This window comes from Choloepus didactylus, chromosome 13 (genome assembly GCF_015220235.1).
Source record: "Choloepus didactylus isolate mChoDid1 chromosome 13, mChoDid1.pri, whole genome shotgun sequence".
In the NCBI taxonomy this organism is placed as follows: domain Eukaryota; kingdom Metazoa; phylum Chordata; class Mammalia; order Pilosa; family Megalonychidae; genus Choloepus; species Choloepus didactylus.
The window spans coordinates 46,793,400-46,807,917 of record NC_051319.1 but is presented as its reverse complement, the minus strand read 5'-3'; the positions used below and the strand labels follow the sequence as shown (position 1 = coordinate 46,807,917).

The window sequence follows — 14,518 nt, the reverse complement described above, 5'->3', positions numbered from 1 at the left end:
CAGCGACAAGATTTCAGCTTTTCATCTAGAGGGTGGGAACCGGTTCCTTTAAAATGGAAGGACCCTACTCCCAGGTAAAAAGATGTCAAATCAGTCTTCAGCTCAGGCGCAATTCAGCATTCAAAGAGTTACGCGCGGCTGCCGGGCTCGGATGGAGGGGAGGGCGCCTCAGCACTCCCAGTAATTCAATTAGTCAGGTTTCTGGAAGGTGGGGCCGGTGTGGGGAGGTAAGAGACAGGGGTGGGGGGAGGGCGGAGACTAGGAAAACGCCTCTTTTTCGTGGAGCAAACCAATCCGGTTGGAGTAAAGAGAAAGAAAAAAACCCCGCTCTAACCACCCTCCCCTTCCAAGTAAACTGCAAGGGAAGGGGAGGAAAAAAAAAAAAAAAAAGGCAGCCCACATGATCCGGGCCGCGGCTGTAGCTCCGGCTGGGCGCGGGCTGGCGGCGCCTCCCCCTGCTCGGCCAGGAGCTCATACCCGCGCCCGCGCCCCGCGCACACACGTCCTGCAGGAGCCACCTCCCCGTCGCCCACGTCCACGTCCACGCGCGAGGCCTTGCACTCCCCGAGCCCGTGGTGCAGTTGCTGCTGCTGCTGCGTCGCCGCCGCTGTCGGCGTTACACGCAGGTCATTAACGAGGGGGCGTGCCCGAGGAGATTTTTTTCCCATAAAGCATTTTTTCTCCCCCTTCCCTTTTTTTTCTCTTTTGCAAAACTGACTTTTACCTCTTTCCACTTCTCGCTAGTCCTTTCAGTCCCTCCCGGGCTGCTGGTGCTGCTGCACTCAAGTTTTATTTATTTTCCCGCCTGGATAGGGTTTTAGGTTCGTGATTTTCACCTCTTGTTGCTGCTGTGCCTAAGGAGGGAAGAGAGGAGAAGCTGCGGGAAGATCGGGGTTTTCTGATGTAGTCATCCGGGAGGTGCCGCTCGCTCACATGCTCTCTCTTTCTTTTTTTCCTCTTTTCCCATTTCAAACTGATTGATGCATCGCTACAAGTTGCTGAGCTTGGGACTGGACCCACTGAAGTCGAAGGGACACTTCTGAGAGCTCACCCGGGGCTCTTGGCACCTCTTCTGGGGCTCCGTCTCGCTCCCGGAAGGCGATCGGAGACTGACATCAGCTCATCCAGGAGTTAGAGAGATCCATTTGAAAGTGATTGTTTCCTGTCCCGCTCTCAAGCCGAACGGTTGGGTTCGCGTCGCCCTGCAGGTTTGGGCATCCCATCTCCGCCTGCCTGACTGGTTCGTAACCTCTGCTCTTCATTTGTTCATTTCACTCTGGCGCACCCACACCCCGGCCAAGAAAAGCACGCGCCAGAAATCCCTGCCGAGGTTCCACCAGCTCCCGGGGTGTAGTCTCCCACCGCCGCCGCAGTCTGACTCTGACGGGGGACCTGCTGGAAGACGCGAAGAGCTAAACTTTTCTTTGAGGTTTGAGAGGCAAGACCGCTCCTTGCCAGCGCAGCTGCAGGTTAACCAATTCCAGGACGCCGGGGGAACTGGGTTTGCAGCTCGGGCTCCCCACCCCTCTTGGCGCACCTCCCCGAATCCGCAGCACCTACGACTCTTTGGAGATTTCCTGGGGTCGCCCAGTAGAGGCGCAGAGGAGTCGGGAGAAGGGGGCTCTCAGACTCTCGGGGCCACAAGCACGCAGCCCCCCAACCGCACGGCGCCCTCCTCTTGCAGTTTCTCTTCGGCCACCAAAGTAACTTAAAGAGAAGCGGGGCGCAGTGTGAGGGCTCCCGGCGGCGGCTGAGCTGTGCGTAGACTGCGACGCGGACGCTGAGCCGGGCCCGGCGGGCCGGTGTATGTCTCCCCGCGGCCGCGGCGCGCAACTCCCGGTGACTGTGCAGCGTGCACCGCCGCCTGTCCCAACCCGCGCTGCTGCCGCCGCCCTGCCCGGAGCGCACCTCCCTCTCCCGGGGTGACTGGCCTGCCGCCGCCGCCCGAGATACAGCTTGGCACCCGTTCCCCCGCCCTTCCTGCCGCCACCACACACGCACGCTTCTCTCCATCTTGAGATTCCTTTTTCCTACTGAACCCTCCAGTGGGGCTGCGAGTTTGTCTTTATTCTCCCTACTCCACCGCCTTCTTTTCTCGCTCTCTCCCCCGCCCCCGCAGCTTGGTGTGCGACTCTTTCTTTCTCGTCCCCTTCATTTTATTTATTCATATTTATTTGGCTCCCGCTTTCTTTCTCTCCCGCCGTCCCTCCCTCCCTCCGGATCCCCGCTTTCTTCCCGAAGTGGCGCGTCGGAGGCTCCACCGCTGGTCAGGCGTGATGTTGCACGTGGAGATGTTGACGCTGGTGTTTCTGGTGCTCTGGATGTGCGTGCTCAGCCAGGACCCAGGCTCCAAGGCCGTCGCCGACCGCTACGCCGTCTACTGGAACAGCAGCAACCCCAGGTAAGGCGATGGGGGGGTGGAACGCCGGGGCTGCCCGGGCCTCGCGGCCCTGCAGAAGAAGCGGCGGGGACCAGCGGGCACCGGCCGCCGGCGCGCGCGCGCCCTCGGAGCCTGCGTCGCCCGGACGCTGCTGGCTTTGAGGAGTCCGCAGGAAGCACGCCTGTCGCGCCCTTCTTTGTTAAGCCGATGCCGAGATGCCGGGCACCTCCGAGAGACCCCGCAGCTGTTCACACTGGCTGCTTCCGAGGGGCGCGGGGAGACTCGGAAAAGGGCGGGAGTAGGGACCTCTCCGCTTCCCGGCAGGGGTAGACTGGCCAGATCTAGATCCCGGCATAGAGCTGGGGCGCCGGGAATCCCCAGTGTGCGCCTCCGGGAGTTTTCACCTGGAGCGTGGGTGCGCAGGGACTGCAGAAAGAATCCGCCAAACATGCCCAAAGTTTTTTAGTTTTTGTTTTGCTTAATTTTTCCTTTTCTCGGTGCACGCAGAGAGCGTGCATGGAGTGGGGGAAGTGCGGGGGGCAGGGAAGCGGAAGCTTTAGGTTTTTATTTTCCTCTTCAACTATGAGGAAATCACCCGGCCTCTGGGTCAGTCGGGGCCCGGCGCGCTTGGCAGTGGTGAGGATTCCCCCACCTCCTCCACCCCCCAGTGGGCTCTTGGTGCCAGAAAGTTGGATCTAATGCTGCGTTACGTCTTGTATGCGGAGCGAGCTGCTGGAGTTGGCGAAGCCGGGAGGTGGGAGCACTTCTCCCGCAGCTAGACAGTGCGCAGCCGGAGGAACTCGCGTGGTTACCTGGAGCCGTTTTGCCGGCGTCTTCGACCCACCGCGCGCGCGGGGCGCTGGAGGCTAGAGGTGGGCTCCCAGGGCCGCCTAGTGCGCCTGCTGGACCCTGGCCATCTGTGGACGTTTCGGACTCTTAGACCCGGGAAGTGGGGGAGAACAGCGATTGTTAAGGGCGTCCGGCGGACCCCTCGCAGTCTGGAGCAGCTCTGAGTCTTACTTCCTATCGGCCTGTGCGTAGCAGTCGGCCTCTCTGGGCCCATATAGGTTTGCCTGCCCGAGACCGAGTCCAGGGTTCCAGCTGTAGGCTGGTCTCGGTGCCCGCTGAGAGGAAAATAGCATCGATTGTACTTAAAACCACAGGTTTTTCCCTGCGCCGGAGTGGAAGTTGAGAGGAGAGAGGCGGGAGGCCGGGGGTAGAGCCTTGGTTTGCTGAGCACCCAGAGCGCCTGGGGAGAGGGAGCCGGGTGGGCGACTCCAATCTTCCCATCACCCGCTGGCCCTCTCTGCTACCTCCCGCCTTCATTCGATCTGCCGGGATGGGAGTGGCTCCCCCCTTGATTTAATGTCAGTTCACGTGAAGGTGGGCAGATTTCCCTGCCAGCGGTCCACTTGTTGCGGAAAGGAGAGGGAACCTCCCCACCCCCCATGCCGTCCTCCACCGCTGCCAGTAACCCAGGAAACATAGTCACACCTAGGTAGCACAAATCCAAAATGCACCGTCCAGCGGAAGCGGAGACATCCCTGAAAGTCTGGTTAAAAAAAAAAAAAAAGTCTTGTGGAGGTGGGTGGTGGGATGATGGGAAGCCACTTAACACTAGGAAAAGAGAAAGAGAAGCCATCCCGCCAGAGGTGCCTTTTATTAAAGCTGACAAGACAAATAGAGCAAGCTTTCCAGTTGTGATGGTGTTAAAAGCAAGTCTCATTATGTTGGTTGGCTTTATTCCCCGTTGGGCTTTATTAGACAGCATATATGAAACAGAGGAATTTCTATTTCTAAACTTTAGTGCCTTGTTAAATAAAGCAACAGTGACATCAGTTAGGTGAATTTGGGCCATTTTGCTCGTGTCTCTTCTTTCCTACTCAGTACTTCACGGTGTGATCTTTTTCTCATGCTATTCATTTATTTGGATACTTGGGTGTTCCAGTTTTCCTCGGTTGAAACAGAAAGAATCAGCATCATCGCCATTCCAACCTCCCTTCTTAACCTGCCAAGCTAGTCTGAGTTAGTTTGAGGACATTTTATCTTAGGTTATCTCTGTTTTATGCTTTTGATACTGTTGTTTGGATTGAGATTAGCACATTGATTTTTGTCACAGGTCATGTTTTTTAATAGATCTGCCTTGCCTGCAGAAAACTCTTTTGTTGTGGATTCCACAGTGGCTTTGAATCTGTCCAAAGTTAATCTGTAGAATTTTAAAATACCAAGAATATTCTTGTTTACTCAGTGTACTCATTTGAGGTTTGTGGAAATACCTTTCTGTTTGATCATTATCAGTGTGATAATGTCCAAAAGAAAGAATGATGTGCTCTCTCTGCCCCAAGAAATTCAGATGTAACATTTACTGTTCTTAGGGGTTTATCTTGGTATGCTATCACACAGTAAAACTTACCTTCAAAATAATACAATTTTAAAGACAGGTAAGCAGTTTTATCTCTGAAACGCTAAGACTGTGCTTTCAAGATTCATTTTAAAAAGTCAACTTGGATGAAATTTAAAACGGGCCAAATGCAAAATAAGTAATATAAAAATGACCAACAGTTTATTACAAAAGATGTTGTTAAGAAATATTTTTAAAAGCTTGCATTGGTTTACTAAATTCTGTAAATTTAGTGTTTTATATTTCTTTTTCGTACATGCTGTCAATTTGTAAAGTAAGCTAACCACGCTTTTTATTTTTACATAAACCTATTTTTTAAAGATTTTACTGAAGTAATATAATCAAAAGACTTCAATCTTTTGAAAAAAATTGAACTCTAATTACAACTTGAGTAGGTTTTTTTTTGTTTTCTTAGAAGTAAAGTTCAGTGGACACATTAAGCTGATATGGATACTATCTCAGTTAAGTAAATGTTTTATATTAATGGACTCTAATTTGAAATTATGTTAGAAAAAATCAGAATTAAATATAACTCCTTGATTACAGCATTTAAATCTTAAAATTGTTTAACTTGGGTGGTCAGAATTGGTACACAGAGGGAAAAATATTAAACTTACTTGCTGTCAGATTAGCTTTACTGCCAGAATCTCTGTTACCAGGTATTTGCTTCTGGAAGTGAATGTTCAGTTTTCAGATGCTGATAACTTTTTTTTTTTTACCATTGTTTATTGGATGGTGGACCAAACTGGCTTTATGTAATAAATTAACACAAATCTGTGAAATAGCAATTGAGAACTATCAATCTGAATAGAAAGAAATGGTAACATTTGCCAAATGCATCTTTCACATTTTTAAAATTTGAAAACTTTTATGAATTTCACCTAACTAGTGAGAGTAATAGAATGATCCTCATAATTTTGGGCTGAATTCTGAATCAGATGTGTTACTAAGTAACTTTGAGTAATAGAAATCCAAATCAAGGAGGATATTTGTCCCTAGTTTCTTGGAGAATATAAAAAGTTTTTAAGTAACTTTAAACAGATTTTCAGTAATACAATAAAAAGAACATGCCTGTTAATCTAAAGCGTGCTATAAGCAGTGGTGCTTCCAATGAGAATATTCTTTTAAACACTGTTTGCATATTGAAAAGTTCTTCTTGAATTTTGACTAGTTGCTAAAATGATGCTAGGATTATTAACAATGCCTTATGGTTAGCGTTAATAGATGGAATGGTAAAATAAAGCAGTGGCTAATATAACCAGCATACTTTTAGAAATACTGATTCTTATCACTTGGTGCTTTGTTTCTCCTAAGATTTGAGTATTGCCAATTTAGAGTACTCTCTTAAGGGAAAAAATATCGCTGTAATTCATCAGGGATTTACTAAACTTTAATATGTTTTCTTTGGACTTTTTCAATTCTCGTGAGGACTTGTAAATTAAATATTTCATTTTAAAGTAGCAGGTAATTGACACCATTTAGTTTTGTTAACATATAATCTTGTAGTTTTGAAAGTGATGTGAATTCTAGGTCAGCACTCCTAAATCATTCTCAGTACAGGTCATCTGTATGTGGATAAGTAGACTAGAAGTAGTAACATTTTTGTCCCCTAATCATATTCTCTTAGGTATTTTTCCTCTTTCAAAATTTAGTTGTCTCATTTAAAAAAAATCTGAGCCATCGGTGTTTTATGGAGAGCATTATATTGACACAGTGCCCTTTTCACTGACAAACAAATGAAATCAACATGGTTTAAATCTAAGAATTTGTTTTTAGGAAAGATGGAAACTTATCTTGGTTTTGAATGAGTTTTATCACCAAACTTGTAAAGGATTTCCTTTATTTTGAAATTTTAAATGTTTTTAATGATATTTTTATGTTGGAAACGTCAATGTTCTTCACTTAAAAGGCATTACTTAGACTCTTACCTTTAGTAACTGTGAGCCTCAATGCAGTGTTAGTTTATTAGATGTATTGGGTTCACCTTATTATTTTGATATTTATATAAATACTCGGGTAAATTTACAGCAGGAGACCTGAGGTGAGTCTGCCCCTTTCCTCTGGCCCCCTGCTTTTATTTGAACCTAGAAATGTGTAAAAGAGAAGTGTACTTCTTGTTTTTAGACAGTTTGCCATAGAATGTTGAAAGGCAAAGTTTAGCTACTGAGATGTTGTGTTCCAACCACGCAAGCATATTTGTATATATATTCATAATAAGCTATCAGAAATAGCCAATTGTCTGTTTTTTAGATAACAGTGGAAAAGTAATGCTGTTTGAGGCACATTTGGCTGTACAGTCTAATTTGGCATTTCCAGTATTAGATCAAGGTCAATCAACTCCTTGTGATTAACAGTACCAGAGAGAGCCTTCAGTAGCTCATTATTCCCTGTTAGTTGATTTTAGAGGTATTAACTAAACCATTGGCTCACTGAATGAATTCCTTGTTGCCATGTGTGGTCTGGCTGAATAATCAATAGCTTTTGAGGTTTCTACCTTTGAAGGCAGAGGGTCAGGTTTGGAAGGAGCACTTAGTTATTTGGGGGCAAATTAACTTCGTGAATTTCTTGCATGATGCCTTCTGAACAGGCATTTCATTGCATTCTGCCCACTGGCCTGTTTCCTGTTGGATAGGGACAGATAAAGATGAGTGCCTTGTTTTCTCCCCTGTTGTTATGAACCAAACAAACTACCAGCTCCGTGCTGGGCCAAGAAAATGAATGAAGACAATTAGTCCTTCAGGAGTCCTGGCCTTTGCAGGCTTGAGAGAAGTATATGCCAAAAGAACATACTTTTGAGAGAGAGAAAACAGTAAAATATAAAATGAGCAAAACATAAGTAAATGTTAACAGAATTCTTCATGGGCGTAGTAGCAGTTGATATATTTGCTTAGTGTTTTTTACAGTATAAACCATTTGCTTAATAACTTTTCTAATAGATACTGTTCAATCTGCTGATTTTTGTTTGTCTTTGAACAACCTCCGGTTGTTTTAAAAGGATTTAAAAAGCTATGATAAAAAAGAAAGCTATGATATTTTAAGTAATGAATCACTCTAAGTTGACTGATTCTCTGTTATCCATTTTCTTTTCAGAGACAGTATATGGACTGTTAAAATAGCAGTCCTGATTAGAATGCCCATGTTGAAAGGGGAGCCTGTATTTCTGTAAGTACAGTGAGGAAAGCTCTCTTCACTTGCCCACAACAGTCAGGGTCAGTCATCTGAACTAGGAAAAAAATTGCCTTCTGATCATTTGTGATGGATAACACCTTCGTATTCAGGTATAAAAACCTCAAAAAGGAGTATAAGAAATGAGATGTTAATATTCACTTTTGGTAATTTGTCTTACAATGGTGGTCTTAGACAGTCAAACACCAATAAATTACTGTCTCTTTTAAGGCTCTGATTTATACTAATAGATTTATATTTTCATCTGCTTCTCAACCTATGTCCTAAGCTGTTTTGTAGAAAAGTTTCTTGTGATTAATTTGAACTTCCAGTGTTTCTGAGTGGGATATTACTCACTACCAGGAGATCTGCTTTCTCTTAAATTTATCTGCATTTCTGTTTAAAATGTAGTCAGTCATAAAGCAGCATGATGACATGGGACCACTTAGTTTAAAACTAAAAATTATTGCAAATTTTTCTGGTGCTAAAGCTATTACGTGTAGTTTATTTTTGAGTAAAAATGAAAAAAGCTGCTTATATTTTACTGTTCATTATTTGTACTCCTTACTGTACTCAGAAGGATTTATTGTAAAATACTGACATCTGTCTGTTACATTTTAATCTAAAATTTGTGTAGATACAAAGTCATAATTCTGGGTCCTCTGAATATAGTTTTTAAGCAGTGACCCATAGATTTCAATAGAAGCATCATTTTAAAATATTGAAAACTCCTACTTCACTGGTTGCCGAGAGGCAATACTGTACCACAGTAATGGTTAGCTCAGCTTTCATTTAGGTAGAATTCTGTCATTTTCAATAAGGAAAAATAAATGTTTGTCATCTTTAGAAATGTCCTTTATATAATTGACATTTGACGGGTTGAAGAAAATGTTACTGTCGGGTCTTATTTTCCACTCAAGTAAGGATTAAAAATAGATTTGAGTGATTTTAAAAGAAATCTATTTAAAAATTATTTCAAAATGGAGGAGATGTTTTTAATTTTTATATATGCCATACAATTTACCTGTCAGTTGTTTCAGGGAAGGTCAGCAAAGTACAATTTAAGGAGACATTGTCTAGCAGTTATGTTTTGGGGATGTTTATTCTTAAAAAGCTAAATACAGTCGTTTGTTTGTAATAGGATATTACTGGGCATTTTTATGACCAGATTCTTTAAGACTGTAAGCTATCAGTATTATATCCGATTACTATTATTGTTTTATCAGGTAACCTGATTTTTCATGGCTGATGAGCATCATTCTGGTATGAAGCATAAGTGGGAATTTTGCTTATGTGATATCTCTGTTTATATGTACTGGACAATCGTTATCAGCATGCAGAGAGTAGATAGGCCATCTTTTTTCTTTTTAATTGCTTGTATTAATGATTTTAAATCACTGTACAATGTAATATGTGGGTCTCCTTGTAGAAGTACATGAATACACAGTTGGAAATTAAAAAAATATATGTTCTATATTCTTACCGATTTTGCAAAGCTGGATTTTCCCCCATTCAACAGTGTGGGTTTCCCACTCTCCCCTTCTCCACCCCCTCCACCCCCAAAGCAGCCATCTTGTTTTAAGATCGATTTTATTTCTTTCCTGAAAATGGTCTGGCACTGAATATGGATGATTGAAAAGGACTAAACCACTTTATAATCATTGTGGCAGGGCTCTGCATTTGAAGCTCTGTCTTAAGTTATTTGTGAGCTCACTAAAATGCTATTTCCTTGTATTTAGTTGAAAAAAAGGATGTTTTAATTTAATGGTAATATATTTAAACCCAAGCATATGATATTTTAATGTTAAACGGTGGACTGTACCATGTTTACATAGGCACTTTTCTCTTGAAGCTTATAATTTATTGTTAATTTCAAAATAATATAATGGCCCCTACTGTCACCCCCAAATCCTGATTTCCTTTGTCTGACCATATTAACTAGTCCTTTTTACCTGTGAGTTGGCTTTTTTTTTTTCCCCCTTCCCTTTTCAAACTGCTTTGCGGTACCAGGAGTCTTTCTCCAGTAAGAGGTACTGATGACCTCTAAAAATAAAGCATTTTGGGGTGCTTTAAGGAGCACTATATGCTGTCAGAGCTTTTTGTCCTCCAAGTATAGACTCTGGTTCATTAGTAAGCCTTTCTTGTGGGTTGTAATAGAAAATTATTTCAAAAGTGAATTCATATTTCTTACTAAAAATTGTGAGCATATGTATCAGCTGAGTCTCCTATAGTTTTTTACCTTGTTTTGTATTTCTAGATACATTTAGAAAAACATGTGGCCTAGTAAACTTACCAAAAATTTATACTACACTTTTTGCTATTGCATCTGTTTGATGATGTCTGGGAACATTATACCCATGTACTTCAATAAAAGCAGAGATTTCTTAAGATTAATTTAAAAAGTAACTTGACTCAGGCAGTTTGATTAAACTGGGCACAGATGAATACTACTTATGTCACAGATTGCAGCTCATTAAATGTAGGATTTTTGGTGGTTATAGATCCAGTGTAGAGGTGATAAATAAAATGCATGTTTTAAGACCCGATATCCATCTTATGGGCTTCTTTTTAAAGTTTAGGCATAAGCTGACAGTTTTTGTACCGAAAAGCTTTCCTCTGATATTCATGATCCGTTTTTCTTTGGCTGGCTGTTAGAGAAAACTAAAATAGTTGAGTGCTCAAAATGTCCTTTTTTGTTTTAGATGAATGAACAAATACCTTTTGTTTTTTCTTGCTATTTAAAGCTATATCAAGAGTTTCCATTTTAAGTTTTAACTGTAATTTATTTGTATATGTAAGAACTATAATTAACAATTTGTACTCCTGCCTCTTACCCATGAAAATATACATTATAAAAGTAAATAAAAGTATTTCCTCCTGTTAAAAATGCAGTGTCATGATTTGAATAAAATCAAGACAGGGCTTATTTTGTTTGGATAATTATAGTGCAAACTGTTGTCTAAATTTTGATGGTCGTAGACAGAGTACTTATGCTTCACGTTTCATAGATGATAGTGGGTTCTATGATTGTCACATTTACTAATCTGGGTAATGTATAGGGGACATAACCTTTTGGGTAACTTTCTTATAGCGTTTAATTTTATGGAGACAAATGGGATTGGGAAAAAAGGAAAAATAACTCTAAATCTGGGGAAATTATCCTTTGTGTTTAACAATTAGGTTAAACAAAGTGGGAGCAAATGAGCCTAGTTCCCCTTCTATTATTTCAGGGCAAGAAAATACAGACAGATGTTGGAATGTAGAAACCGTGACCTCTGACACACACAGCATGGTCACTGCCCTGGCTCACAAGTGTCCTGAGCCACCATCGTAGCAGGATACTTTTTTGAAGAGACTGACACTTTGAAACAAGAACCTGAAACTGATTCTGTAGCTATTTGCAGCCCTCTGAAGTATCAGTCTTTCCAGCTTCAATTTTAAGTTCTTCCCCTTACCTTTTATGAAAAATGTTTCCTTGTTTGGCTCAGTCAGAGCTTTTGTGACTTCTGGATGGGTTCTGTATCGTGTAGTCACTGTAAATCTTTGCCTCCCTGCAATTATTCATCATGTTGGGATAATGGAGGTGGCTAAGGGAGGTTCAGATGTGCAGTTCTCCTGCAGCAGTGTTTGCCTGCTTTATTTAGCTAATACTTTTTTTTTTTTTTTTTAAATAAGATACATGAAAGCATTGGTTTTGTTAAAGGCCTTTTCTTTTATTCTTTGCTCTGCGATCTCGCCAGTAACCCCTGGGTTCAGACGGACCACTAATGTTTTAGATACTGTGGCATTCAGTGTGTTCTTCATATATTTGTTTACTGTTACTGCTTCAATAAACTTTTATGCCTATTTCAGAAGTTTTCTGGCATGGGTCTCCATTTATTAAAATTTAGTGACCCAGCACTAAGAGGGGTACAGTTCAAATAGTGGTGCTTCTGACAGGGTTTTGTGTCAAACTAGAGAAAATAATAGGGAAATGAAAGCTGCCAAAATGTGTCTCCCAATTACTAATTAATCAGGCGAGAAAGGATCTCAGTGACAGATCTGGTGTCCGCCATGATAGCAACTCAGGCATGCTTTATTTTAAATACTGGATAAAACAAATTAAAGAAAGCCCAGGGAATGTAGCACCGAGATAACTGGTATCACAAATGTTAATTTCTTTTGAGTTTGTAAAAAGCAAGGCAGAAACCCCACAAAATTTGAAAGTGGGTCTTTGTACTCGTCACTGATGGTATCATAAAACGTAAAGCTATTCTAAAGAGTATTTCTCTTATAAATAACAAGGCCTTTCTTCTTATCAGTACTTTATTACAGATATGGTAATCATATTCTTTGAGTTTAGTATTGGTGTAGCATCATATACACACTTTATTGTTGACAGACTCTAATTTGAAAATTGGGGGAAAAAATTCCAAAAATTTTTCATCATATGCCTGACATCAATATTTTGAGCATTACTATAATTGAAGACCAAAACTTTTTTAACCTCTGCAGACAGATGGTTTTGCTGTCCCAGAGGTTATAGTCTTTTCTGGCAGTGTTCCCATTATGGTCACTGGACTTGTAATTAAATGCCTGTTATTAGTGTATTTTTTCCATAGCATTTACAACATAAAAAGAAAAGGGTCTTATATGGAACTATAGCTGTCAGGGGAACAATGAGAACTAATTATACACTCTGCTATCACTATTGTCAACTATACCTTTGGGAAAACAACAACATGGCAGAATGTGTGTGCGCATGTGTGTGAAGTGCATGTGTGTATACAGGATATTCCATATGAATATTACACGTAGGGTCAGATGTACCTAGGGTTTAACTTTAAACTCTGGGTTCTCTGAAGCAAAAAAAAAAAAAATAGTAATTATGATAATAATAATAATGCATAAAGAACTATCTAACGCAATAAGTTAAAAAGAACAAAAGGAGTTTGTTGGGAAAGGACTGTATATCCTCCTTTCTTTAATATAGACTGAGAGCACCAGTAATATTTATAACTCTGAATATCTCACTATTTTGAATATTATTTTTGAGGTGGTCTAATTATTAATACATCTATGCTATTAGCCTATCTTATTATAATTTTGCCTTTTTCAAATTGTTATTTCTTTACTTAGCTGTTGATCTTTATGTTACCTGTTTGTTTGAGGGCTACTCATTTAGTTTATTTAGATCTCTCCAGCATTTTCTCTCTCTTTTGATGGCTTTGGCCACTTCACTTTATCTGGGGTGGGTGGATTTGAGAAAGAAAATAAAACTTTTTTTTTTTTTTTAAAGATATTCCTGAAGCTTACAGCAGCTTTGGTGCAAGATTTCATAAGAAAAAACTTTGAACCTATTGAATAACATGAGGTTTTGGAATCAGTTTTGGATTTCAATCATCCATGCCATCCCTGTTCTCTGGGTACCACACAGATTTAGGACTTGGCTCTATGTAGTGTTTTCCATGACCATTTTCATTCCTTGGGTGAATTTTCTTTTCTGTATCTAAAACCAAAGCCCCAGCTGGGTTAATTCAGGAATTATGTATTGATTTGGACTTAACTTCCCCAAAGTTTTCATGATAAAGAAATATTATCGTTAATCTCCAATAATGATAATATATTCCTAAATTGAATATATACTTGATGAGATATTTATTGAGTAATATTATGAGCAAAACACTGGGAGGCATACAGAGAATTCAGAGATGACTCAGCCAGCATTTCTACCTTGAAGAACTTAAGAGTTTTGTGTGGAGATAAGAATTTTATACATATGACTAGAGTACAAAGGAGTGGATGCCATAAGAAATTCTTACATGGAGCCTTGTTCATTCATTTGGCAAATTTTTATGGAGTGTCTCTGTGTGCCAGGTATTGTCCTTGCTACTGGAGAGGCTGCAGTAAACAGTACAGACAGCATCCCTGCCATCATGGAGCATTGCAAATCCCCTGAGGATCATGTTGAAATGCAGGTAGATTTTAATTCAGTAGATCAGGGGTGGGCCTGACATTATGCATTTCTAACCAGCTCCCAGGTGATACTGCTGCTGTGGCCCCACAGACCAAAGTTCAGCAGGAAAGCGCTAGATAAAATTCTGAGGAGAGAGATTATTTCTGGGTCTTCATCAAGGTCTCCTGGTTGTATTTGCCCTGAACTTGCTATACAGTGCTACAGTTTCTAAACAGGCTCAGTATTTACATGAATGAAAATGGTTTGTCATTTTAAAAGCCCAGAAGGCCTACTATTCTTCATTTCCAGCCGCTTTCCCTCAGATCTCAGACAAATAAAACAGATTTTTACACCGAAGTTTATGCATCGTTAAAAGTATACCACTATCAAGGTAATTGGCCAGAGATTTTGTTGTAAGTCTTGTTTTCTATGGACAGATTCTACTAAAGTAAAATTATTGCCCTGGTCCAAAACGTTTAAGGAATATCCTGTCATAAATGTCTGAGGATATTTATTTGCAAACCCTCCCCAGATGTATGTTATGTGGCAACGCCAGAATTATACCTCAGAAACAGATTTTAACACTTTTCCAATTTAAATCCATGTGGTTAAATGAGCCCAAAATGTTCATTTTACA

The 14,518-nt window shown here is 41.4% G+C and overlaps 1 protein-coding gene across 2 annotated transcripts in view; it reads left to right on the top strand.

Annotated features, from left to right (window-relative positions):
• The first annotated feature begins 2,239 nt into the window (after positions 1-2,239).
• EFNA5 (ephrin A5) overlaps positions 2,240-14,518 on the top strand; it is a 271,973-nt gene continuing 259,694 nt past the window's right edge. For both annotated transcript variants that reach the window (XM_037801504.1, XM_037801503.1), the window contains exon 1: positions 2,240-2,401. In XM_037801504.1, coding sequence (XP_037657432.1) covers positions 2,277-2,401 — 125 coding nt within the window. In that variant the 5' untranslated portion in view covers positions 2,240-2,276. The remainder of the gene's footprint in view (positions 2,402-14,518) is intronic.